Here is a 26,262-nt window from a genome sequence, read left to right as displayed (position 1 = left end):
CAGGTCCTCTGACTGTAGTCGTAGAGGGAGCTTTCAGTATAAAGTGCTTTACTCAGAGCTTTAGTCACCACAGCAGAAAATTTGACTCTGTTACAGTAAATAGTAATTCATTCACTTGAGTTGTGTAGGGCAGCATTTTTCTATGTAATTCCTATAGTAGTTCAGGGCAGGATCTAGGTAGCACATCTAGATTGGGCCATTTGCCCTCAATACCGCTTCTTACTATTGCTTGTAGAATTCCACACGTGGCAAGGACAGTAGATTGTTTGAAGTTAAAAATGTTTGAAATGAGAAGGCAAATTTCAGGAGGGAAAGGACTAACGTCTGCTGGTTAAGGACTAAAATCACCTAGAGAAAGAGGTAGATGGAAAAGCCATGTTGTTTTGAATCTTGCATTAATATATCAGTCAGCTGGGCGGGAGGATGTGTTGTGAAAACACCTGCAGTGTGAAGTTTGATTCCCTGGGGTGAGGAAGGAGATGGTGAAAGCAGCAGCAGCTGCAGGCAGCCTGAGAAACCTCTGCTTTTATAGTTTATTTTAATAGCAGCATTGTGCTTATGTTGTGTTGATGGCTCTGGAGACTTTCTAGTTTTCTTTTCAGTGTCCAGGCAGGACAGATTTGGAGCATGCTTCGTGGGAGCTGTCCTTGAAGTTGGCTTGTGCATACACTGGAAGGGCTGTCTAGAGGGAACAGGGATCTGGAAGGAAGCACCTGGGCCATCAAATGTACTCCTTTGCAGTAGCAATCAGCCCTGTGATAAATGTTTAGTACAGGCAAGCCAACAGAAACTCTACTCAGTGTATATCCCAGGGGCCACAGAACACTGCTCTCAAACCTGTAGTAACAAAAGTCCATAATACAAAAGCTAGAGCAATAAAAGTGTGCCATGCCACAGAAAGAGAGCAGAAGAAATTTGGGGCTTTACCAGTGTGTTCAGACTTTAAACCATTGGGGGAATTAGACTCCTAAGGAAATCTGGAATGTCCTATGGAGTAAACAATCCCTCATGCTATTGATGCAGTTCAAAACCTTCCAAGCCTGCTCTGCCACTTCACCCTAAAAGAAGTATTCGGCTCCAAATCTGAAGATGAGCTTAACCTGTTTCCTGAGCAAGATGCATCGTCGTTTGGATTTAACCTCCATGCCTATTCAGTTTTCTCACTGGCCTCCGTCTTCTCAGACAGCTAGTGAAGTTCTCTGGTAGTATCTGTTATGGACGCAGAGATATTGAGGCAAACAAGGAGCTGACTAGACACAAATTCTTATGTTGACCCTTTGCCCACCAGTACAGTGGTCTTTGAAATACTGTCAAATTGGAAAAACAACAGCAACAAGCAAGATTCTGAAAATAAAAAAAAGCCAACTTCCTTTTTATGTTTATTTTCCAGTTAGTCCTTGGTGCAAGGGGAAGGAGAAAGGGCTCATTAGAGAGTAGCACAGGAGTCTAGTCTGTTGGCTGTCCTCTGTTGCCACTGTATGTGTCTAGCTTCTTTTTCATTGTTGTCTATAGTAGCAAGGATCAGATAGAAAATCTGGTCTCCCCAGTACATTTTTACAAATTCAAGCCCTTGAGGTGGGACTGCTGTCAAACTATGCTAGCTTTTATACTCTATATCATAAACAATGATGCTAAATTACCTCATGGGGTTTAAGACCATTGAAGACCATATGTTTCTGGCCTTTAAATAAAGTAGAAGCAAGCAGATGGAGAGGCGCTATAAAAGAGAATTCAAGTGAAAGATTCAGTCCATTCTTTACACTGAGAGGTTGTGTATGGCATTCTGGAGTGGGGCACAGCAAGGAGGGATCAATTCTTCAGTGGTTATGTTGCACGGGGGCAGAAAGTATGGCATTTCAGCACACCAGGGAAGCTGAACTCTGAGATGCAGACCTTAGAATTCTCATGTGTAAATGGACCGCTTGTTCCTAATGGGTGCTAAATACTTGATATAAAATACTTCAGTGTAACAAAACTTCCATATTCTTTTTAGTGCTGAATAGTTTCTGGAAAACCTCTGAATGCGGCCCTGTTTTTACCATTTTGCTATAGTCTTTTTATTGAATTGAATTTTTGGATTGGTAAGGGAGGAAATACTGATTAGCTCTCTCTTTTGATAGCCTATCTTATAATGAAAGTAATTAGTGTCTAACTTTTATTGTTGTGAGAATTAGGATACTGAAAAAAGCCTCAGAGTAGCAAAATTAAAAAGGTGAGATTTTTCTAATGATTCTGATTCTGTGCTGGTCAGACACTTACGTGCTTCTTCCAACAGATCTAATTTTCTTTGGAAAACAAAAAGAGAGTTCTCTTTTTGAAGAATACTTGAAGTTCCATTATTGCGCCAGTTCTTACTAGCCTCTGAGCAAATGGGAGCAGTAAACTGTAAAAGAGATCCAAGGCTACACTTGCTAGGCAAAAATTCCTGTTTGCTATTAATAGAGATTTCTGTTTTTAGAACTAATGGTGCAGTTAGTGCCATTGATTCATTGACATCTGAAATGAAATTAAAGTATCCAGAGTGGAACAAAAGCCCTCATTGCCACTTTGTCACCGTAAATGAACTGAGTAACAAGGGACTGGCATTAAAAAATATGTTAATGGATATACAGAGAAGGGTAAAAAATAATAGCAGTTGTGTCTGTTGTTCAAGTACTGTAATAAAAAGCCTTAGTGGGTCATCTTGTACAATTGGAAGTAATCTGAGATACCTAGTGTTTCTGCAGTGGGTAAATTTATATTAGTGGACTAAAACAATTAATTGAAAAGTTCTGAACTGTAGGGATTGACCTTCGAAGAGGAATCTAATAGCTACATGATTAAGAAGAATTATCTATAAGTAGCTCTATTTTAAAAGTCAATTAAGAATGCTGATTTGAACTACTGATTTAGAGCTTCTAAATAGCAGTGGTAACGGGGTATATTTCAGTGATTTTCTTAGTTTTTCTATAGGTCTCAACTTCTACACTGGCGCTAAAACCATTAGAAATAGATTACATACGTGAAAGATGCAAATATATAAAATTGCATATTTTGATCTTATGTTGCTTTTGACATTAAAAGTTTGAAGTCATTTATGATTCAGGAGGGAATGTAACTGATTTCAATGGAACAGTTTTGTAGTATATAATTTTATGGCATCTTTATGACTAAGTGTGTTATGTATCACTCTGTATTGCTTTACATAAGAAAACACAAAAAGAACGTGTTAAAATGATGCATTTGCTCTTTGTTTGATTTTTACCAATATGCACATATGTTTATACATTTTAAGATTATATGCTTGTCAGATATTCTCTGCTGTTCGTTTATTTGAAAATGGTACTGGCATCTTTCCTAAAACAAAGGCAGAAGGTCATTTTGATTTCTTTCAATTGCACTGCTGGTGGGCTTTGTACTTAGTGACTCATCCGGCTCTGTTCTTTCTGATATGGCTGTAGAGTAGGGTTTTTTTTTTTTAATCTGTATCCTTCTGTGTTGTCAAGCACAGAAGACTACACAGTGTTGTCATCTCTACCATTTTGAGTACAACTGGTTGAGTGAGCAATTACAGCTTGCATTTCTCTACCTGTGAAATCCAAGGAGATCTCAAGATAAAAGATGTCTTAGGAAAGAATTCATTAAAAAATTGAATGGAGTCTGACTTGGAGAAAGTCAATGATGAAGTAAAAAGAATGATTGGAGATGATCCCTCTTCCTGCTTGGAGCCTCAGACCAACACACTCTATGAAAAAGGGTCAACATAACTGCCAGATCCAGGACTCGGAAACATTTCTTCAAGCTTTTTTGCAAATGACTATACATTTTTCTTAAATCTTCTCTCTACAAGGAGTCTTAAAAATACACTGTGAATTGCTGTTTGCAAGAGAACAGTTCACAAAATCCTAGTATCCTCGTTTTTTTCCAGTGTTTGATGGTGAAAATAAGAGCAACACACAGGCTCCAGTTCAGCTATTCAGTTATGAATATCTTTGCCAAAGTGAAAATGCAGCTGAAAACTGTTAAAAGCCCCTCTTGGTTCAAAGTTCTCCCATTTGGTCATTTGTTTGCACGCTACCATTTCTACACTGGAAAGTCTAGTTTCTTTTTTTGCGAGTGTATTAATCATATTGCAGAAGTTCTGTAAGTACACACCTCACATCTCTACTCCACAAAAAGGTGGTGCTGTACTCATTAAGTACCACATCTTTTGTTGCATCAAAAACTTTCTTAAGAAGACCTGTTGTAGCTTTTCATCTATCGGCAGAAACAGCTTGTGCTTTTAATGAGTGCTTTTGGAGGAAGGGTTGTTTCTAGTCCTTTTCTTCTATTCACCTGGACTTAGGACTTCTTTTTCTTACTTTCTGAGTTTTTTCCCCTTCTGTACAGCAATTCTAAATCACTGGCTCATTCTCAGGCTCAAAACATTAAATATACTCCAGGCGCAGGATATGGGAATTCAGATGCAAGCTCTCTCAGGAGTGCACTAACTAACTTACTTTCAGAAAGCTGTTGGAAGTATCCCGATCTTTCTGTATTGTCTGGATGCAAGCTGTTTTCTTTAATCTAACAATAGGGACTTATGAAAAGTTATTTAAGAGCTGAATATACTAAGAGGAGTGAGCTGCTTAGTATAATTCTTGTCCTGAGAGGTGCTTATATTTCTCATTTATCTCCTTTGATCTTAGAAAAGATGCTTTGTCACAAATTAACCTTTTTATCCTCACAAGAAAAGAGTTACTGGGGAAATAACTGAAAGGAAAGAAAAAGACATTACAGACATTCCAGATATACACTGTATTGTGCCCAACTTCCAGATGTCTCTGTTTCTTGGTCTTTAGCTTGAATTTGCAAGTTCAGTTTGATGCGTAGTTCAGAACTCTGAATGCTACATGAAAACCATGTGGATCAGGACAGATTCTCATTGCATTTGAATGTATGCTCATTGGAAGTAGTAGGTCACTTCATGTTCTGCATAGAGCTCTCATGTTAAAACTCCTTCCAGTTATTTTAACACTCTTTGGCATAGCTTTTCTTTTTAACCAACAGTGTACAGAGAGAGAAAAGAGCCATTGAACTCCTTCACTTCTGCCTCTGCTGCTATGAGAAATCTGGGAAACATTTAGATGTTGTACCAAGGGATGTGGTTTAGTGGGGAAATGTTGGTGGTAAGCAGATGGTTGGACTGGATGATCTTGGAGGTCTTTTCCAACATTGGTGATTCTGTGATTCTATGACATAGGCCAGAAACGCCTGCTGGTTTCATCTAGCTAATATATTGTCCTGATTGAAATAGTCCCCTCCTTATTGCTGCGTTATTTCTCCTGAAAGGCAGAGAAGTACTAGGCCACCTGACTGAAATTGTCTCTCTAATCTACATGTGGTGTTTGCATTATTTAAAACACATCATTGTCAAAAAAATAAAAATAAAAAAATTGTTCTAGGTGTGGGCTGATGACATCTGTTACCTTCAGCCCTGCGCCTAGGCTTTATATCCCAGTCATTCACATCAATTATTGTTATGGCTGCATACAGCAGATTTCCTTTCACCTCAGACTTCTTTGGCCATAACAAGTCTTAGCACGCTTAGAAGAAACAGTGCCAGATCTTAAGAGATCTTAAGAGGGGTCAAAAAAAAAGTTTGGTTTTTTTTTTGTCCTGAATGCAGTTTTGTGATGCTTGATGTACGCTGCTTGTTTGAAGAATTCTACATTTGCCATGCACAAGTGAATGTTGGGATCATTTCATTTGCAGAACCCACAGGCTCTTTTTTTTGCTAAATAATGCTGCTCAGCATGGTTCTGAAATTGCCTGCTGCTTTGCATCCTTCTGAGTGTTATGTGGTCCATGACTCTGGTTTTGCAACCAAAAAGAATTCATACAAAATCTGTCTTGAATTGATATAACCTTCATTCTTTTCCTGAAGTTTACAGAGACAGGAATGTCATGCAGTAGCCCTTTTTACTGGAGATGGTTACATGTTCTGGAGGGCTATGCAGTTGTGTTCTACTTACTATGCGCTATCTGTATGTACTTCTAAGTGTTTCCACACAGTGCCTTGCACTGGATGGTATGTTAGACCTATTTGAGTGCATTTCTCGAGCTTATGTTATCTTTTGGTGACTACATGTTACAAAGGATGTATATCTTAGTTTTAGAAACAATATTCATGTCTGTCATTTTATGGCTTGCTAATGTGAAAATTACAGCTTTTGCCATACAAGTATTTCAGGATGGCATATACTTAGCATTCTCAAAATTTCCTAGTTCTTCTTTTTCTGAAAACACTACATATATATATGTATACACACATATATATATACGTATATATAAATTTAAATATACATATATTTATATATATATTTTTTGCAAAGTACCAGACATGAATGCTACTTTACGTGGAAAACCAAGAGTATAGGGTTTTATTTTTTTAAGACATGATACTTCGAAACATAAGGGTAGAGAGTTTGCCCATTCTCTACCTCATCTCTGCTGCTATTGTGCTCTGCAGATTTCATTCTCTCAGAAGTACCTAGTGAATGAGGCTTGATTCTACAAAATATTTTTGAGAAGAGCCATCGTGGGAGAGTCTAACTGATGCAGTGTACTCTGATGAGTGAAATCTTGCAGTTTCACTAATTGCATCTTCAACTTTCATTATCTTAATTCATGGATTTTATCTGCTGACTTCCAATATAAACCAAGGATCTGTTCTGCCAGCACATATGGTATCTATATGATAGATAGCCTTGTACACGGTAGTGCTCTGGCTACAGCAGTGTGTAGCTCCATTTGGGCCACATGCCAAATACCCAGCCTTGAGGAAGAGTTTGCAGCTTGCATTGCACATTCTGCTACTTCTTCTATGTCTCTAGCAATACTCAGGCTTTCTAGCTTAAAGATAGTGCACACATGCCCACACTAGCTGCAGTGACCACAGCAGAACAGTGTCTGGAGTTTCTCTGATTTATTTCTGTCCCTTCTTTTTGATCCTGTTTCTCCTCCTATACTTAAAGAGGCGTATTAATAGACCTGTGTGTAAAAAAAAAGCACCTTTATATATGAACAACACCCTGTACAAATGAAAGTACCCTTTTTTTTATCAGTTATTTTTCCCTAGGCTTTTCTGTCTGAAACGCAATGAATGTATGAATTATATTGCTATCGAAGATTCGAAGATTTTGGTAATGCTGTAAACAATAAGAATGAAGGTTGCGCAATCTTTTCCTTTGTCATCAACAAACTCTTGAGATGAAATTAGAGTCTGGAGCTTGAAATAGCCTCATTTATTCATTGCAATACTTGAACATGATTTCCTTATTGCTTCTGCTTACTCTTTTGCCTGCTTCATTCAAACAGCACTAATCGGTTGATAGTCCTATTTTTAATTTGTGGGAGTGATTTAATTCCTCTGAATTACAGAAGGGGCAAGTGACTTCATAAACTTGAGTAATGAGATTTGTTAAACATTATTTATCATGAGGATCTTTCCTAGAGAACATATCCACCCTAAGAAAATATCTAATTAAAACATAATGGGCGAAGCAGCTTGCTGATTCCCACAACCTTCAAGGTTCTCTCCTATGAGGTTTTGTGTTCTTTTGCCTTCCACCAGAGTCAGTGTTAGAGATATGGGATGTCGGATGACCTAGTTTGCCAATGCTAATTAAAGGAGAATGTACAAGATGTACCTGTCCTTCAAAAATAGTATTACAATTTTAAAATCAGGCACCTTAGGTAGTCTATTCTTTAATAACATACGCTGTGAGGCTTCTTTTATTAAACACGAGAATAACAGTCAGATCTGTAATTATAATTATTGTCTTGAATCAGCAAAAGTCAGTTTTGAAAACCTACATGTTAAAGGATTATAAATAGCCTTATTTAAATTTCCCTACATTCTTTTACAAGAAAATATAGGTGTGATTTTCTAAATTTAAATACACAACATGGGTATATAAACTGGGTCTATGAAACCACAACAGACTTGCAAGAAATTTGAGAGAGCTTCCATTTGAGCAGCCAATGAGGATAAAGCTGGTGACATGCAATTGCCGCAGTCCAGCCCAGGCCTGTGGTGCAATGGTGGGACATCCTTTCAGGTTCCCTGTGCTTTCCTCCACCTGGACTCTTCATAGCATGTATGATCTTTGGATCTCTGAAGATGCTACGTCCAGAAGAAGATGCGTGTGTCTCAAGAGAATTGCATTTGATCACCTCTGATACACCGAGTAATATCTCCTAATATCTCTGGGAAGTGTCCCGTAGCCATATTTTGCTGCTTGAATTCAATATTCCTACTGCTGACTTTGTTGTCTTTGCTGATGCCTTTAGGGTCTGAGATTCACCTATTGATGTTTTGTTTCTCCAAGCCCTGATGTTCGAAACAATGTGTTTTGCCAGCCAGCTAATGTAATATTGTTCCTTTGAAGGCACTGCATGCTGAAACTTGAGAGTCTAACTAGTTCTTCACTTCACTGTATAGAATGATCAGCCTTCACCTTTGGTTGGCCTCCAGTAGCACAGCAACATTATGCCTCTGGGCATCAAAAAGGTAATGAATGCCCTTCAACCTCTTAATGCTTTTTCTTTCCTGTCTCAGTTACCTGCACCAGACTACTAATGTTTGAGTTCCATAGGTGATACTGATACCAACAGAGGTAACCATGACACTTCAATTATTAATGCCCTAGGATCTGATTTTCGGAACAGCAGTAATCCTGTGGGTTTTGTTTACCCCATTTAGAGTTGGGAATACTATGTATTTCCTAAAATGGAGTCCACAGTCTGTTCTGGGGAAAACACAAGGAGCTAAGATGCTTCTTTATGGAGCTTCCAGGTTAGATTTGCAAAAGTATCTAGTGATTCTGAAAGCTTCTATCTGTAACACCTTCTAAAGGGCCTGGGATTTTTCTAAATAAATTCAGAACCATCGATAGGGTGTTAAGGTTTGCATGCAAAATTAGGCAAATTCATTTGAGTCATTTTTGGTTAATATTGTTTTCTTGTTTGGAAAACTTGTTTGAGGCCTACTACACTGGTGCTCTGTGTAGTTTAGAGGAGGTTGTATACTTCATGAAAAAGTTGTGTCTTCATGTAACAAACTTCAAGGAGGGGGTCAAATGATGAGAATAGAGAGGGCTTTAAGGTTAATGCTGCCATATCAACTTTGTGAGTAGAAGATAGAAGATGGCAAGTTCCTAGCAAATACAACAATTTAATTCATTAATGTTTAAATGTAGTTCTCAATAGTTTATGTGCAACACAATTCAGTTGTGTGGTCCTGGCTGCTTCCAGAGAGCTAGGTATTACTTGTCGGTGTCAAACCTTTTAGTCTTCATTGCATTCCACAGCTCATTATGCTTCAGGTGAGGTAACTTGATTCATTTACGCACAAGGTGGGCAAGAAACATAAATTTTTAAAACTGATGTATATTTACTAGTGTAATATTGCATATAGAATTAGTTGTCTGGTTTGTCTGCCAGAATTTCAAAGCTTGCTATTTAATTGCACATCATTTAAGTCTGATGGCCTGTGTTTTTAGTAGATTCATGATTCTGTACCTCTGTTCAGCTTCTCCTTAAACTCCTCTGAGCTCCTTTGTAACCCACATGAATTGAAATATAGTCAGCTTAGTGCACTGACAAATGAAAATAGGTGACTAATGTCAATTGTCTTTTGATACTTCATACTCTACTCTGCTTGCCAAGAATGCCTCATGTTCTGTGATCATTTAAAATCCTACACACTCAGAAAAGTCACTCTGTTTTTCACAGAGACTGATTGCAGTTAGTTGTTAAAAGAATACAATTTTGAGCAAATGCTCACCGTTATTTTTTTATATTTACTTAGTATAAGAAGAAATAATGAAGTAAGACTGCAAAGAACCTCTTAGTCATATGGTCTGATCTCCCCTTTCTCCTCTGTCATTAAATTTCATACATGTACAAGCACTGAGGGCAGTAATCTGTACTTGGCTAAAACCTGTCTTTCAGGAAGGTAATTTTCCTGGTTGGAAGATATAAAAACATTAAAAATTTCTTATTGCCCTCATGAGCTTGTTCCAGTGACATACTGTCAATTTCAGAAGAGAAATAGAGTGCTTCATTTGAATTTGTCTGACTTCAGCTTCTATCACAGCTTCTTGTTATGCTATTCTCTGCTAGATTAAAGAGCTCTTCAGAATTTCATATTTTTTCTCCATAGAGGTACTTATATGCTGTAATCAAGTCAATCTTTTTGATAGGATAAACAGATTGAGCTGTTTAAGTCTCACTTAGCAGCATTTTTCTTCAATTCTTAGATCACATTTTCAGCTCTTAACCTGCCCCCTCACCAATTTTTCAATGATTTTTCAAAACATGGACAAGAACATAGTATACAAGATTGGTCTCATCAGTGATATATCCAGAGATAAAACTATCTCCCTACTTCCAACTCCCCTGATGCAGATTAATCCTTCTTGTAACACCATGGGTGAGGATTTACAATGAGCTGGTGACTACAACTCCTAAATCATTTTCAGTAAGTGTAGTCTCCCTTCAGTACACAGCACCTACAATCCTTCACGCTCATTCTAGGGATTTGCTTAGCGCAAATGTATTTTGTTGGATAAGACCCAGCTTGCCGTTTATTACCTTTGCCATTTCTGTCATCTTAGTGCCATTTTCTGATGTGATCGCCTTTTCACAGAAACAGAGCTGTTTGATGAAGGTTCTGTACTGTCAGCTACATTTTGTAATCAGTCATTTAGACAAATCTTAGTCAAGCGTGTGCTTTAATGATATTGTGGGGCACTACATTTTTCTTTCAGACTATCATTAAAGTCTAAAAACATCAATATGCACTTAGCCAAATGAGCAGTCTCACCAAAGAATAAATTTAGAGAAGTTCGATGAGATCCAGTCTTCATAAAAAAGATTGGAATTATTCCTATTACTTTCTTGGAGATCTTTTTGAATTAAATCTGTTATTCACATCAACTACTGATGTTGGTCTACATTTTGTTGTCAATGCATTTGTCATTTTCTGACATTAGCACCCATCTGCAATTTCAAAAGTACTCTTAAAGTCTATTAAAACACCAGCAGATGAAAGAGCCCGAGCATTTGTTCTGGAAGGGGAACCAAAAGCTATCCAAGGCTGGTGGTAAGGGAATGGTCATGATTCCTATCTTTCTAAATGACTAGCAGGCTAGTGCAGTTCTTCATAGTCCTTATAAGACTGACTACTTATTTCTGTTGTAGTAGTGAAGTACTTAACATATCTGCAATTCCTGCATCAGCACAAAACCATTCTGGAACTACATTTACTGATATCACTGATATCACTGATATTAGTCAATGTCACATCAGGCTCTCTGTTATTTCTAACACACTTAAAATGTTCCATCTGTCCTTAGCTGTTACAACTACAGATTCATCCTACCTAATAACTCCCCTTATCAATTTTTGATATAGTAACTTGTAATTTATATCGTGTTATTTATATCATTTCTATTTGTTTTCCATTATGTTTCTGAATGCCACCTTTGAGTTTTTTTAAGGGAAAGTTACTACCTTCTGTGACTGAAGAATCATAGTCTTTTGGCCATTTATTAGAGACTTTAAGAGAGCCTCTCTTTCAGTGTTCTCTTTTTTTCTTTTTCTTTTTTTTCCTGTCTTTCCTGTTTCCCTCAACATTTTCCTCAGCTTGAGGAAATTAGCTCTTCTGAAGCAGAAGAAATTTAGTAGTTTTGATTGGGGCTGTTCTTCATTTCCCCACAGTGAATACAATCAGGCCACGAACACTTGTTCCCAGGCAACTACTAATTTTCAATTTAGTGATATCTACCTTTTTTATCTATCACAGTGAAGTCTGAATACTTATCTCTTGCAGTGAAGGACATCTATAGGACTACAAAATTACCTTGTTGAAGTTATTAATGACTTAGTACATGCTGCAGTTGAAGCTATACAATTTGTATTCTCACAAACAAGGAAAATGAGGATACTATATGTGAATAAATGTTTAATTCACAACTGAATATTTCAGTAGCTTCCAAAAATCTTTGCCAAACTTTAATCAGGCCTGAATTTTAATGGAAAATGAGCTGTGGGAGGGCTCCGGTAGTTAATTTTGGGACACTTTCAGACTTTGCTGTAGCAACAGCACTGACACGTTGTAAAAAAGAGTTTTATTATTATTATTATTATTATTTTTCTTAAGGCAGCAGTTATGAGAAAATAAAGGGACTAGAATTAGGAACACGTGTGTAGCATTGAATGGCATTGGTGTCCTGGAATAAACTGGGATAATGAGGTCAGCCACAGTTCTCTCAGAGGCCTAGAAGTAGCCTTTGATGGCTGATGATACCGCACCAGGGCTCTATAAGCTGAGGCACACTAGCACAATTGTGTGGGCTTGGCAGCAAAGCCAGGAGCCTGGCAGGGCTTGACTGTTTGCACCACTGCTCACCTGCCAGAAGGCTGCTTTGTTTGAAGCCAGACTTTTGAGAATTTGGTCACAAGCAGCAGCAGTCTCCTTCCGTCAGGAAGAAGGGAAGCTCATGGATGTTAATGATTCCTTCCTTTAACCTGCTGCAGCCTCTCTGACGTGAGCTGCCACAGGACAGTCATCTCACCAAGGCCTAAGCCTGATCTTAATGTTTTAATTGCATTGTGATTCCTAAAATTGAATCAAAGTGTTTCTTGTGTTGATTCTAGTAGAGCTAGATGTAGATGCTTCAGCAGAGCCTTTCTACCTTGGGTGGAAAGGTCCAACCACCAAAATGATGGAGCAATGAAGCTGTGAGGGGTCTGGAGTACAAGTTTTGTGGGAGCAGCTGAAGGAGCTGGGATTGCTCAGTCTGGAGAAGAGGAGGCTCAGGGGAGACTTGATTGCTCTCTACAGCTGCCTGAAATTAGGCTGTTGGTGATGTGGGGGTTAGCCTCTTCTCCCAGGTAACAGTGATAGGATGAGAAGGAATGGCTGCAATTTGTGCCAGGGGAGGTTCAGGTTGGGTATTAGGAAATATTTCTCCTCCAAAAGAGTGGTGAGGCAGTGGTACAGACTGCCTGGGGAGGTGGTGCAGTCACTGTCCCTGAAGGTGTTCGAGAACCGTGTGGATGTGGCACTGAGGAACATGGTTAGCAGGTAGGTTGATGGTTGGACTCAGTGATCTTGGTGGTCTTTTTCAACTTCAATGATTCTATGGTCTAGCTCGAAATTTAATTAAAAAAAAAATGAATAAATGAATATAGCGAAGCTACCTACGATCTCCAGGGCAGCCTCTGCTACCGCTCAGCTCCCAAGTGGGAAACAGGTGCCTGGCACCAAAACCACCCCCCGAGGGCTGCTGCCCCGGCGCCATTTTACCCCCACCCGGAGGAGGCGGTGGCTGGCGGCGGGCCTGCGGCGCGGAGGATATTAATAGGCGGCCCGGGGGGAGCGGCGAGGTCTGACGGGCAGGGCTGGGCGTCTGAGGGCGTGTGGGGCGAAGGCTCGGTCTCGATCGCAGCGCGGCACAGGACAGCTCGACGGGGGAGCGGCTATAGTCGGTAGTGCCTTCCCTCATCTCCGGTCCGCGCGAGCAGAGGCGGCGGCTCGACCACGAAGGCGAGATGGAGGGTAAACGCTGCGGTGCCAGAGCCGCCCTCTCTCTCCTCTTTCTCCCCCGCTCCAGTGGGGCTGCGGGCTCGGGCGCGGCGCCTGCCGGGGGATGCCGAGCAGCGCCTCGCTCGCTCCGTGCCCCCATCGGGGCTTTAACCCCTTCCCCCGGCTTGAAGGGGCTCCGGGGCAGGGTGGGCCGCTGGGCTGGCTGCAGCCCCGCGGGCAGTGGGTTTGGACTCCGGCGGGGCAGCAGCTTCCTGTAGATGGGCAGGGAGTGCCTGTTGCATCTCTCTCCTTCCTCTGAGTGCGGCTGAGATGTATTTAAACGTTCGAATGAGGTGTAGTGCTTGCAACAATTACTGTAAAAGCATTGCGTTACAGGATGTTTGTTGAAATAAATTATCTTTGAAGAGTGGCGCTTCTTTTTCTTTCCAGGCACCGGAATAAGGTAGGCAGGGCAGTACGATGATGTGCTGTGACATGACTGCAGATCCCCGCGGTCCTGGGAAGGGAGGAGAGGAGTTAATCCCACTTCATAAATGCATCAGCAGCCTGTGTACCTGCATCAGCAGGAAGATCATTATGTAATGAAAAACAAAAGTTGTCTGTATATTTTTGGAAACTGGGAATATGAGAGACCTATGGCTAATACAGTAGTGAGACATCTGGGGGAGCTAGGAAGGTAGTTGACTGAGTTGTGGCACATTTAAGCTCCAGATGTGCCATTATTTGCGAGGCTAAGAAATGAGGAATGCCTTGGACTTGAGAGTAGGAACTGGTTGCTAAGTCAGATAAGAAGCGTTTGCAGCGCTGTGCTCTCTCCCATAAGATCAATATTCCCAAGAGCTTCTGCACTTATTGCAAGTTGGGAATCTCTTAGGAAAACAGTCAAAAGGGCTTGGGATTTCATGTGTTTCAGTTTCACACTGAATGCGAATGAGACTTTAAAACAGAAGAAGAATTTTAACTCCCACATTGAGAAAGTCTTCTCACTTATCTACCAGAAGTTCAGTGTCCTGCATTCATGGGTGAAGTAAGTCAGTGGCAATCTATCAGTGGAAAGATCTCCAAATAAAGTAATATATTTGAAAGAAAACTCAAGGGGGAAAAAAAGAAGATATTTAAGAAGTATAATTTGCTTTTGCTTAAATGAATGAGCTTTGTAAAGTAATATGATGATTCTCTTATGTGGTAAGATACGTGCAGTTGTGCACAGAATATGATCCTGTGCACGTAGCAGTAATGCTGCATGAATGGCAGCAACTCCAAAAGTGCCTTCCTTCAAATGTCATTCATGTTAATGTCCTCTGCCAAGGCAACATCAAAGATAGGCTGCTGGTGGTCACTGAGACAGGGATCCCGGAGTTCCCTTGAGGTCAGCAACAGTGTTCTTGTTCAAATGTTGCCCAAAGCAGGCAATCAGAAACCTCATTTCCTTCCAGAACAATTGACTTGTGCTGTTATGAGAGATAAGTAATAGTGCAATCCCTCTGCTGCTGCAGGTTTTTCAGTCTCAATACCTTGCTGATGAGCAGCATGTATAACTTCTGCATACTTTTCCTCTTGCCAGGAATTCTTCAGTCTTCCTGTCCTCTCTCCTGTTACCTTTGGTGATTTGCTGTTTTTTTCTTCTGCAATCTGTCTGGTGAATAAAATTCACGTAGGTGGGGCTGTATTGTGGATGAGGGTGTTGACTGTAGCCTTGTTTGAGTGTTCAGGCAATCTGCTTCTGTTTTCCTGAGCTGTTGAAGAAATGAAAGGCATGTGGCTATTGCAGCAGTAGCATTGGGTTTGCTTTGCACCAATGGTGCAACTAGAGAAGTAGGTACGGTTGCAGTGAGAAAACAGGTGCACTTCCTCATGCACTGAATTATTCTTGTCTGCTGCAGTTTTGGATGTATTGGGAGCATTCTTGAGGAGTGACAGTGATTTTTAACACCCTTAATGTATCTGAAATTGTGTGTTTGTGAGGTTTGTCTTGCTTGTTGCTGAGTGAGCCAGGTTTCACTCTGACACTGCTATCTGTGAGAGCAGCTTTACTGACTGTGCAGAGATGAGTAAGAATCTATGCTTTCTCTAACTCCAGAGATGGCAAAGCCGTGTGTTTCAGGGACCAATCTGCAGAATCCCACTCCTAGCTGCAGAAGCAGATTCTGACTGCACGTATCCTTCAGTCATTTGGCATCAGTGAAGCTTTCTGAGGCTGTTCTGTCATGGAGAAAACCTGGAGCATTCTATATTTATTTATTTGGGGGATAGGGTGGGAAGATGGGATATTCCCTTCTATTAAGCAGAGTCTCAAGCGAGTTACTAGCTCATCTAGTACAGTAAATAGAGCTGGAAACCACGTAAGGAAGGGAAAAAGCCGCTGCCACCATTTATGGCATATGCTGCCTTTTAACATCAGAATCACTGGCTTCTGCTCTGTGTATCGTATGTTGTGTTGTGTGATTTGAATCTGCCATCAGAGTGGAGCTATGAGTCAGCAAACATTTTTCATGTAGTATGTTGCCATCTGAAGCAGGTGTAATGTGAAGCATGGTAGAAATAGTGACTTTAAGGCTCCAGTAATATGACACTGGGGTTGGTATTTTGGTCCGGGCAGAGGGATAGGATCTCTTCTATATCTTAAGATCTGCTTCGGTGGAAAAGACACTGGGATCTTTAAATGCTGCTTCATAAGATGAAGGAATACGCAGCCTTGCAAGAAATGAAGTTTGCGTCAAATAAAGCAATTCTGCATGAGTATGTTCATTGTGCTTTAAACTTAGTACAAATTTTCTTGGCAGTCACTGAACATCTAGCAAAGAGGCTTAACTTGACTCTTGAGAAATTCATTAAATGCTTGCATCTTTCAAGTATTGCTTATACAACCAAAAAATGTCACTTCCAAGCACTGGAGGAATCTTATAGTGTACTGATTCAACTATTAGTGCCTATTGGACAGTTTAGATTTCACATGCTTTTATTTCCCTTGCTTTAATTATTTCAAGCTGCCTGCTTCTGTAGAGACCATTTGTATTTCCTTAAGAGTCTTTTAAATGCATAAAACATGAAAATTGGGCACATTGAAATACATACCTTTTGTATTACTCTTTCTTCTGCCCATGGTCAGATTCAGGAAGCTTCCTCTCAGGCTTTGGAAAAACCAAAAGCTCGATTTCTTCCCTTTCTTTTTGCTTTGTCTTCTCACTAACTAGAGAGGTTGTCGGAGGTACCTGTAAAGCATTGATGGTTCAGGAATCCCATCAATACGTAACTAAATTGTGGCCATTTCCCTCCTTCTTATTCTTCCATCTGTACATACAAGTTATTTTAACATCGATGGGGTTTATGAGGGAATAATAGAGGCAAATGGTTGTTCTGTGCATTGTCAGTGGAGATTTGTGTTGATATTGTTGGAAGTGATAGGGTAAGTCAAAGGTGGAAAGTGATGATTTTCACCTGGTTCAGATGTTTCTGTGTCCATCATTATTACAGCTTCTTGAGTATATATAATCTTGATTCTTCTTAATGAAAAAATGTGTTGAGCACTGACAAATAGAGGTGTATTAAAGAAAAAGTCACAGGACCAGAGTTTGTTTTTTCAGGGCCACAACTGATGAGGAAAAGTGGTTCGTCATGACCATGGTCTTTTGTCCAGAGCTCTACAAAGGAATGGGTTAAATCTAGAGGATTTGGAACAACTTCTGGCTCTAAGGCTTGGGTGTCCCTGCCCTTCATCACATTTCACTTTATGCAAGCTGAAAAGCCTTATAAATACGATCGTATCCATTGGCAAATGTCAGGGTCTCAAAAAGAAAGGTTGATTTCAAACTGCTTGGCGTCCCTCCCTTAGTTACACTGTACGACAGCTTGTGTCTCATTGAGCTGCTTAAATTTCTTTTACTCCAGCAGACCTGATGTGGAGAGACGAGACATCCTGTGGCTGTAGAGCTGCCAGAGGTTTGACCGTATTATAACTGTAGTCAATGTTCAGTTGGTATTGTGACGTATGTGGTGAAAACTGCCTTCACTTTTGCACATGATATGGTTTTAGAAGATGTAAAGCTGTGAATGTAATGTTGTAAAGCACTTGGCTGAACACAGCAAGCACTGGGTATGAGCAGGCTGATACACTGAGCCCCTTGAAGCGCTCCTGCCATACGCTTCTGGGCTGTGAGGTGCTGAACCCTGAGCTCAGAATGCCTGCTAAGGAAGCTTCCCTGGCAATGAGTGACTCTTTGGCACTTGGAAGGTAAGCCAAAGATGTAATTGACATTACTGTGGAATAATAATTCACCTTTGCAGATGACTACTGTGTAATACATGTTGCTAAACAATTGAATTAAGACCTTAATAGACTTCTCTAATAAAGATGCTGTACTGAACCGACCTGACTGGTGTAAGTTGTTACCCAGAAAGATCCTGTCATGCTATCACAACACCTACTGCATTGTTGGGGGACCATTGAGCCCGTGCCAATGTACAGTGTGACAAAAAACTGTTCCACTTGTCAAAGTGGAAAAAAGCAAGCAACCAATACTCTAAATACCAGATGCTTGGTTACAGTGATGATGCTGATCTGAAATGTCTGGTTAAAATATTAGCATAGTCAAAAACCTCTCAACATTTGTTACCCATTTTCTACTTTCCTTAGGGCTGTGGTGACTCTGCCTTACCTATACAGGGAGCACACTGTTCCACTGGTGAGCCTTAGCATGCATAGCGTGGTCACTTTTGTGCGTGTACCAAACATATGGACTGCTTATTTCCTAACAGAGTGTCAGTGGCTTTTCAGAGACTGGCCACTGTGTGTTGCCTCCCCACAGCTTGACTTTCTGCACTTCTAGAGTGGCTAGTTAAAACCACAGAGGAGAAGCAGGGTAAGCTTGATGGGCAGTGATGTTTCCAGAGTCCTGCTATGTCCTTCTTCTGTATGATTGATCTCTGCTGACCCAACCAGCTATATTACAACGCTGTGTGGGTCTGTGAAGCTCCAGAATGTATAGAGAGCCACATCTGACAGCACTAATTGCTCAACTTGTGCTCAGTTAGTTTCTTCTTCTGCTGTGAAAATTTCTGAGGACTTTGAGCAACTCATCCTGTCTTTCTGTGCCTTTACTTTTCCAGGGGAAACAGCAAATACTATTGTGCTGTTGCGGTATGTTTTTCTTTTGTACTCAGCAACTCAGTACTCAGACATTGGATTTGCCTTTAGGGAATTGTCAGTGTATATGCATACGTGCATATATATGTAGGTAGCACTGAAAGTAATACCTCCTGTTTATTTCCATGCAAACTGCAACAGATACAGAGAGCACAATAACACTATTAAATAGAGCAAATTCGAAGCTATAAAACAGCGTTTGTCAACATAGTTACCACTACTAGGTGTGTATTTTTGCCAGCTATGAACAAGAGCCTGCATACCGCAGTTGTAGAAAGCTGCACCACTGAGGTGACCCACTGTCGCCACTGTTGAAACGCACCACTCATCAATTCACTGTGTCAACATCCACTGTTCTGTCTACATAAAGATTTACGAGCACTGATGAATGTCAATGGGTGCTATTTTTATCGCATGGAGGAATTCAGTTCTCCACCTTTGCTTCAGATGCACTTCCATGTCAGACGCCGTTCTGTCAGACTGCCCCTCTGCTGCCGTCTGTCACACGGCAGCAACATGTAATGGAATATTGGTGGGAAGGTTCAACCTCTACTGCCATAGAGGAACCAGTGAGCAGCACTAGTTTGTCTGTGATCTGGAGAACTTTGGGCTGATCTTTATGGGGGCAGTTTCAGTTAACTGAAATGTCTAATATACTGAATTTACAGCCCAATATGTGTGCCACTGAAAGATCAAATTTGCACAAGGCAGCTTCTCCATTTGGAAATAGCATTGAACTACTTTGCTGTACGTAAGTTACTAATAAATTATGAAGGCCTACATAGGAGCTGGTTAAGGGACCTAATGTGCTGGAAAGTCACATCCTGATTTGCCATGCACTGGCTTCTCCATCTTAGTAAATAAGGGTGTATGTCAGCGCAGTGTTGTAGACGTGAATTAGTGAACAGTAATTGGAAATACTCTACAAAAAAACAAAGTGTGGAAGTGTTTATGATATTAAGAAAAAGGGAGAGGAAAGAGGTTGTTTTTAAGTGCGAATTGAATGTAGAGATAAAATTTCCTAAAGTGAATTCAGACTCTTATCCATTTTTGCGTTTTAACTTCTGTTGAATCCCAGTAAACTGACGTAGTAAATTACTTCTTTTTAGTTGAACTTTCAATGACTAGCATTAAAATTGTTTTTATATTATGACTAAAAATATAGTTCTGGCAGACTGTCATGCACTCTTTTAAATCAAGTTGCAGGGCTTTGTTTGGAAAAAACCACTTGCATTTTCACTTTGTAACACCTAATTGAAATGAAAGCCGTTGTATGTGTCATGTGCTCTCTATTCTGTTGGCAGATGCTAAAGCTGAAGATGTGAGCTGAGAGAATCATGCTGCAGTCGGGAAGTTAGGATTTCCATTTTGTTGTTGGCACCTGCTATTCCCTAGTTTTATATCAAGGTGAATTCCAATTATCCACAGCCTTTCTTCCTGATTGGAAATATTACAGCGTTAATCTTCCCTTCGTTTACTTGGTTGAGGCACCAAAATGCAGCTATTTAATATTAATGTCTGTCCCTGAAGTTTGGCTACATAAAGATTTCTGATTCTTGCCTCTTTTATCTGCTTCTTTTAGTTTTTCTGTGTGTGTCCTCGTGGTACTATTGTGTATGCAAGCACTTGGCATGCAGTGACTAGGCACAGTGTTGGGAGCATTCAGTTAATGACAGTGCCCACTTGGGACCCTGGAAACATCTCTGAAAGCAGAACCTGGCTCCTAACGTGGACCTTCATTCCCAGTCAGATATTCACTGCTTGGTTCTCTCTCAAGGATTCCCTCCGTTCTCCTGACGTCTCTTTTAGGAATGGGAAATCCAAATGTGGGAAAAGAACAGGACCCGTTTGTTGTGGTGATGCCACGCAGCACTAGCAGCATGCTCAATGACTCTGTTGAGCAGCCTTTGAGTCCAGACACAGTGCTTTTGTCTTCCTCAGATCCTGTCCCATAAAGGTCACTTTTGCATGCATGCAGTCGAAGCGTTTCTGTGTGCAGGCGCCTGTTGCAAACCTTCAGTGGGAAGCACCCAACTTGTTCCCTGTCCACAGGTCTTGTCCATGAGCCTGCAAAACAGGGGACAGAGTGTAGGAGACCTACCATGCTTGTGCATACTCCTTGTGTCTGGGTAGCCTTCCTACATTAAATATGGTAGTGTGGAATCTCTATACTGAAGTTCACTTGCTTTCTTTTTCTTGACACATAGACAGAAAAGGCAGGTCTTTTGAAAGAAGAACTGTGACTAGATCATGCAGGATGAGAAATTTAAGATCTGTTTCTGGTTGATACTGGCAGTGATTACTGCATTTGTTAAGAAGCAGAAGCCAGTATTTGGTCAAAGCCAGCTTTTTTCCCCTCTCTGGAATAGTCAGTGGTACTAGTACAGTATCAACTGAATAGGATTTGGCTCTGGCATTCAGGCACAAGCCGCTCTTTCACAACCGCCCCCTTCTGTTTCTGTCTTCCTTGTGAGCGATAAAGCCTTCTGGGCCTTTTACACTACTCCCCCGAATGTTGTCAGAATATGCCAAGTACGAGGCTACAGTTTCTTTTTGTAGCACAAGAATTTAGCAGGGAAAGTTTCTGTATGTTTATGGAAACATGGATGCAGCTTTGAAATTGCTCAATGGCTCCTACATACTGATGGAACAGCATCTGAAAAATGTTTCTTTCTTTCTTTCTTTTTTTTTCCTTTGTGTTATTTCAGCTGCAATTAATTTGTTTTCTGCTGGGAAAATAATATTGATCATAAAAATGACATGTTAGTTAGAAACTCTTAAGTTTCTATAATACAATATCTCATTCAGAATGAATTGTCAGAATTATGAGCTTGATTTTTCTCCTGCTGAAGCCAGGGGATAAATCCCCAATTACTTTCAATCGGAGCAGGATCAAGTCTTCTCTTTTGCAGGAGGGTATCTTGAACAGTCAATAATCCTTAATCTCTGATTTAAGACATTTTCATTTGTTAAAGTTTTTGTTCTGTTTCAAGCCTGGTGCCAGTTGGCAGAAATGGCATTTGTTACGCTTTCTGGGAGTCTGTCTTCTGAGTCTGCTTAAGACTCTGTTTTTGTAATCTTAAATGAAAAAGACTATATTTATTGCCGCTACACTTCTAAATTGTTTGCATACCATGCTGTTAAAAAACCAAAAAAAGAGGAGCATATGTGCTCCATGTGGAACAGAGGACTGATTGGTTACATTAATGTAATCGGGTGCGTTTGAGACAAAGAGATGCAAAAGGCCTAAAATATTTGGAAAATGCTTTTAAGTGTTTGAATTTTATTTATTTATTTATCTTAATAGAAGGACGACAGAAATTATTGGCTAGTAAAGATAGTGGGAGTGTTTCTAAGCTGTGCTCTGGGAAGACATCTTTTAATTTGAGAGCTGTAACATGAAAACTGAAACTAGAATGTTTCTCAAGGTTCACCCATCCAAAGCAGTAAACTGATCAGAGGTTCTTTTAAGAAAAAAATGTGTAAAAAGAAAAGCAGTTTTAACAGTAAGTCCTGTTTTGAAATTTTTGGCATTTTATCATTCACTTATCTTTCTTCTCAATACTTTTGCTGCAACCAAGAGGAGAAAAGTTTATTTTTAAGTGGAGTTTAGGATTGTCATAAGAGTTCCATTGTTCAGTTATAAGTAGATTAAGTATCACAGGAGTAAAATCATGAGAGGTGGGAACAGAATTTGTATCCAAAACCTGAAGTCCTTTAGTTCATAACATGAGTATGTTTTCGTTCATTTTAGCTGTTGATTGAGAAATAGTTTTTTCTATTACATCAGTCACTATGAAAGTAATACCTCCTATTTATTTACATTGGAACAAGGACAGATACAGAGGACACAGTAATTCTATTTGATAGAGCAATTTCTCAGCTACAAACTCTGTTTTTCTACACAGTCGCCACCATTAGCTGTGCATTTTTGCCAGTGATGAACAAGAGCCTGCATGCCACGCTAGTAAAAGTCTGTAACCCACTGTCACCACTGCTGAAATGCATCACTCATCACCTCACTGTACCCACATCCACTGTTTGATCTGCATCAACATTCACAAGCACTGATGAATGTCAGTGGGTGCCATTTTTTCCTCCTGGAGGAATTGAGTTCCACCCCTTTGCTTCAGATGCACTTTCATGTCAGACACTGTTTTGCCAGACTGCCCCTCTGCTGCCGTCTGTCACACGACAACAACATGCAACATGTAATGGAATATTGGTGGGAAGGTTCAACCTCTACTACTGTAGCACCACCATCCTCCTCTGATCTTGTGGGCCAACACAATAAAATAGGAGAGATTACTTTCAGAGCAGCCCTCATATTTTCCATTAATTGCATAAAGCTGTGTTGCAGGGCAGAATTTAGCTCAGCAAGTTCAGATTGAAGTGACAAGGGATGATGCAAAGTTACTTAGAAAATGGTAAGTCCAGGCTGTATTATTTAAAGAATAAAATGTGGGTTAAGTCCCGAACTCTTTTGCAGAGGTTTACACAGGTAAATCGCTGTTGAAATGAAGGTTCTTCTCCCCCCCCCCTTTTTCCTGACCACTCTGCTTTGCTTTTCTTTCATGGACTGTGCCTGAGGCCCAACGCAGATGTGTTGACAGTAGGGATGGGCTAGCACCCATTTTCCAGAAATGCCTTTCTCCTCAGGCTTCACAGAGTGTCCTTTGGAGACTCTGAAACTGTCTGTAAAGGTTAATAGACTTGCTTCAGATACAAGGCTGTTGTTAGACCCATCACCCAGCCCCTAAAGACCTGGCAGAAAATATAACATAAGGATTTGAGCTTTCTTTACAATGACCACTTCAAGAAATTCTGTGAAAAGTCATGGAAGTGCTTGTATTGCATCTCTGTGTGAAAGTATCAAAAGTAGGGCAGACGGAGTCACCAACAAAAGCTTGTACACAGCTCTGGTTCTAGCAGAGACAGCAGAGTGTAGCAGAGAAAGAAAAGGAGTTGGAGTTCTCTTGCTCCATCATGTCATTTTTTGGATATTTCTGTAATTAGAGGAAGTATCAACGGATACTTGTTCAGATCTTATCCTCTTTTCCATAGCAAAAAAATGTCATTGATATAGACATGGGAATGGTAGCATCTGAACATGAGCTGGCAGTATGACTGAGTGGCCAAGAAGGCCAGTGGGAGCCTGGCCTACATCAGTAGTGTGGCCAGCAGAGCAGGGGAAGTGACTGTCCCCTTTCATGCAGTGCTAGTGAGACTACACCTCTAATACTGTGGTCAGTTTTGGGCCCCTCATTACAGGAAGGATATTGACTTGTTTGAGTGTATGCAGAGAGTATAGTGAAGCTGGTGAAGGGATTAGAAAACAAGAGGCATGAGGAGAGGTTGTGGGAGCTGGGGCTATTTAGTCTGGAGAAGAGGAGACAGAGATCTCATTGCTATCTACAGCTACCTGAAAGGAGGCTGCATTGAGGAGGTTGTCTTCTTTTCTCAGGTGGCAGGTGGTAGAACATGAGGAAATCATCTCAAGTTGCACCAAGGAAGATTTAAATTGGACACTGGGAAGGATTTCTTCATGAAAGAAGTGGTCAAGCATTGGAACAGTCTGTCTGGGGAAGTGGTGAAGTCCCTAGCCCTGGGCATATTTAAGAGATGTATGGGTATGACACTAAGGGGCATGTTTAGTGATAAAACTTGGTACATCAGGTTGACACTTGAGCTTGATGATCCTGATGGTCTTTTCTAACATAGATGAGTCTATCTCTTTAGGAGATGGCAAGGTTGAGTTTTTCTGTGTTTATTTAAGCTCTGGTTGGTACTTAAGGGATTCACTTATACAGAAAAAAACTGACACAATCTAAAAATAGTCCCTGTTCTATCCACTCAAAGACCTGTTGCCTTCCCATACGTTGTTAATACCTGGTGTTTTAGGTCTTGCAAAGTTCACTTACTAGCTTGTGTTTTCAGAGAGAAACCTCTAAAGCGTCTTTAAAGCTGCAATTTCTGTCTAATGCTCCAGCTGTGGTATACTGGGAAGCTTGGTGAGAGTTTAGCTTTCTGATGTAAGGGATTTTCCCTCTTTGCTTGTTGAAAATAGAATAGTGTTTACATGCTAGCTCTGTATCTGTCCCGTGAGAACATTCACCTCTCCTGTAAAAATGTGCAAAATGTTCTGCTCAGCAAAATGTTGTTTTGGATTAAAAACAGAAGTAATTTCAGAAATGCAGAAGCTTGGTGTCTTGTTTATGGGAAGCCTGAAGTTCCATCTCATGCTAGAATTTGATCTCATTTGTAATACGTATTCTAATAAGTGAAAGTGAAGAGACGAGCTGCTCTGAGTTATGGGATTGACAGGGTTTCTTTCAAGCAATGGACCCTGAAGGTCTCCACCGTTGTGGACACGTTGTTGTTCTATACCATCCTGCACAGGCACAACGAATGTGCCAGACTGTCCTGCAGTCTTCTAGAAATTCAGTTGTTTGTGTATACCTGTGAAAAAGCTACCTTACTTTTGCAGGTGGTAAAGTTGTTTCAAGCATAATATTTTCCCCTTCATATGTTCTTACCCTTCCGATATCTTCACTGTAGCACTAACTGAAGAAGACCCTGCAAGGCAATGCTGCCTGACCTCATAGACTGTAGCTACTCTAGGGCTAGATCTGTGTACTGATGCCGTATGTAACCCAGGTAATTTGGACATGGTAGTTACCACTTCAGTGCTGTTCTGTTTCAAATATCTGTTCCCTTAATATCTCCTAATGTCTCACTTTCATCTTTATCCTCATGTTGATTAAAACTGGCATTCTAATCTTGCTGTAAGAAATCAATACATGAAATGGATACGTGATTGTCACTGATGTCCAGTCTCTAATAAGCATTTTGGATGTGCGTTTGGAAGTAATGTAAAGGGAGTAGTGCTGTGCTTATGCAATGTATCGGGAGGGTGTGTCATGGATAAAGGTGAGGGAGAGAAAAGAGATCACCAAAGAAGAACTGAATAAAAAATATAATACCCACAGCAAAATGCTCCAGTAGGTGACTGAAGTCACTTAAGGTAAGGGTGGAAAAGAGAGTTCAGGTATATGATATTAATAGCAATATCAGAATGTGTTATATTCATGGAGGTGGAACCAATGAAACTTTGCAGAGGTCACAGAGAACTCTACAACATGACTGAGTGGTGAGAAGGGATAGAATGAAAATACGGGAAGTGAAGCTGGGAACTGTATCATGGAAAAAAGAGAATAGGAAAGAAATATTTTCAGCTGACAAGAGTGTCTATTATCTCACACTTCATTTCTGTTCATCCAGCTGTATCATGCTGAGGGCCACACTTGTGTTTTCCTCTAAGTTTGGAAAGTGCTTTGCATGCTTTTGTATGCTGCAGAAAACAGTAAATACCGTGCAGTTGGCTGTTATTATTTATGTAATATCAGTCTGTGTCTAAAGTAACACAAGGTGGTTGTTTTTGTCTCTAAAGAGGTTTCCAACAAAATCTAGGATTTTTGTACACGTGAAAAGACAATGTGAATTTTATTTCCTTATGTTCACTAAATCTTCAGCAATGAAAGAA

The 26,262-nt window shown here is 40.3% G+C and overlaps 1 protein-coding gene across 4 annotated transcripts in view; it reads left to right on the top strand.

Annotated features, from left to right (window-relative positions):
* Positions 1-26,262, top strand: part of GADL1 (glutamate decarboxylase like 1) — a 254,504-nt gene that overhangs the window by 156,614 nt on the left and 71,628 nt on the right. Inside the window, exon 1 of one of the 4 annotated variants that reach the window (XM_004939424.5) lies at positions 13,421-13,588. The exons of the other annotated variants lie outside the window; for them this stretch is intronic. Within the exon in view, the coding sequence (XP_004939481.2) occupies positions 13,582-13,588 (7 nt within the window). The 5' untranslated portion in view covers positions 13,421-13,581. Of the gene's footprint in view, positions 1-13,420; positions 13,589-26,262 lie in introns of those variants that run through there. 4 annotated transcript variants of the gene reach the window in all.

Source organism: Gallus gallus, chromosome 2 (genome assembly GCF_016699485.2).
Source record: "Gallus gallus isolate bGalGal1 chromosome 2, bGalGal1.mat.broiler.GRCg7b, whole genome shotgun sequence".
NCBI lineage: Eukaryota > Metazoa > Chordata > Aves > Galliformes > Phasianidae > Gallus > Gallus gallus.
The sequence above is the reverse complement of the archived record's forward strand: the minus strand, read 5'-3'. Positions and strand labels throughout refer to the sequence as shown.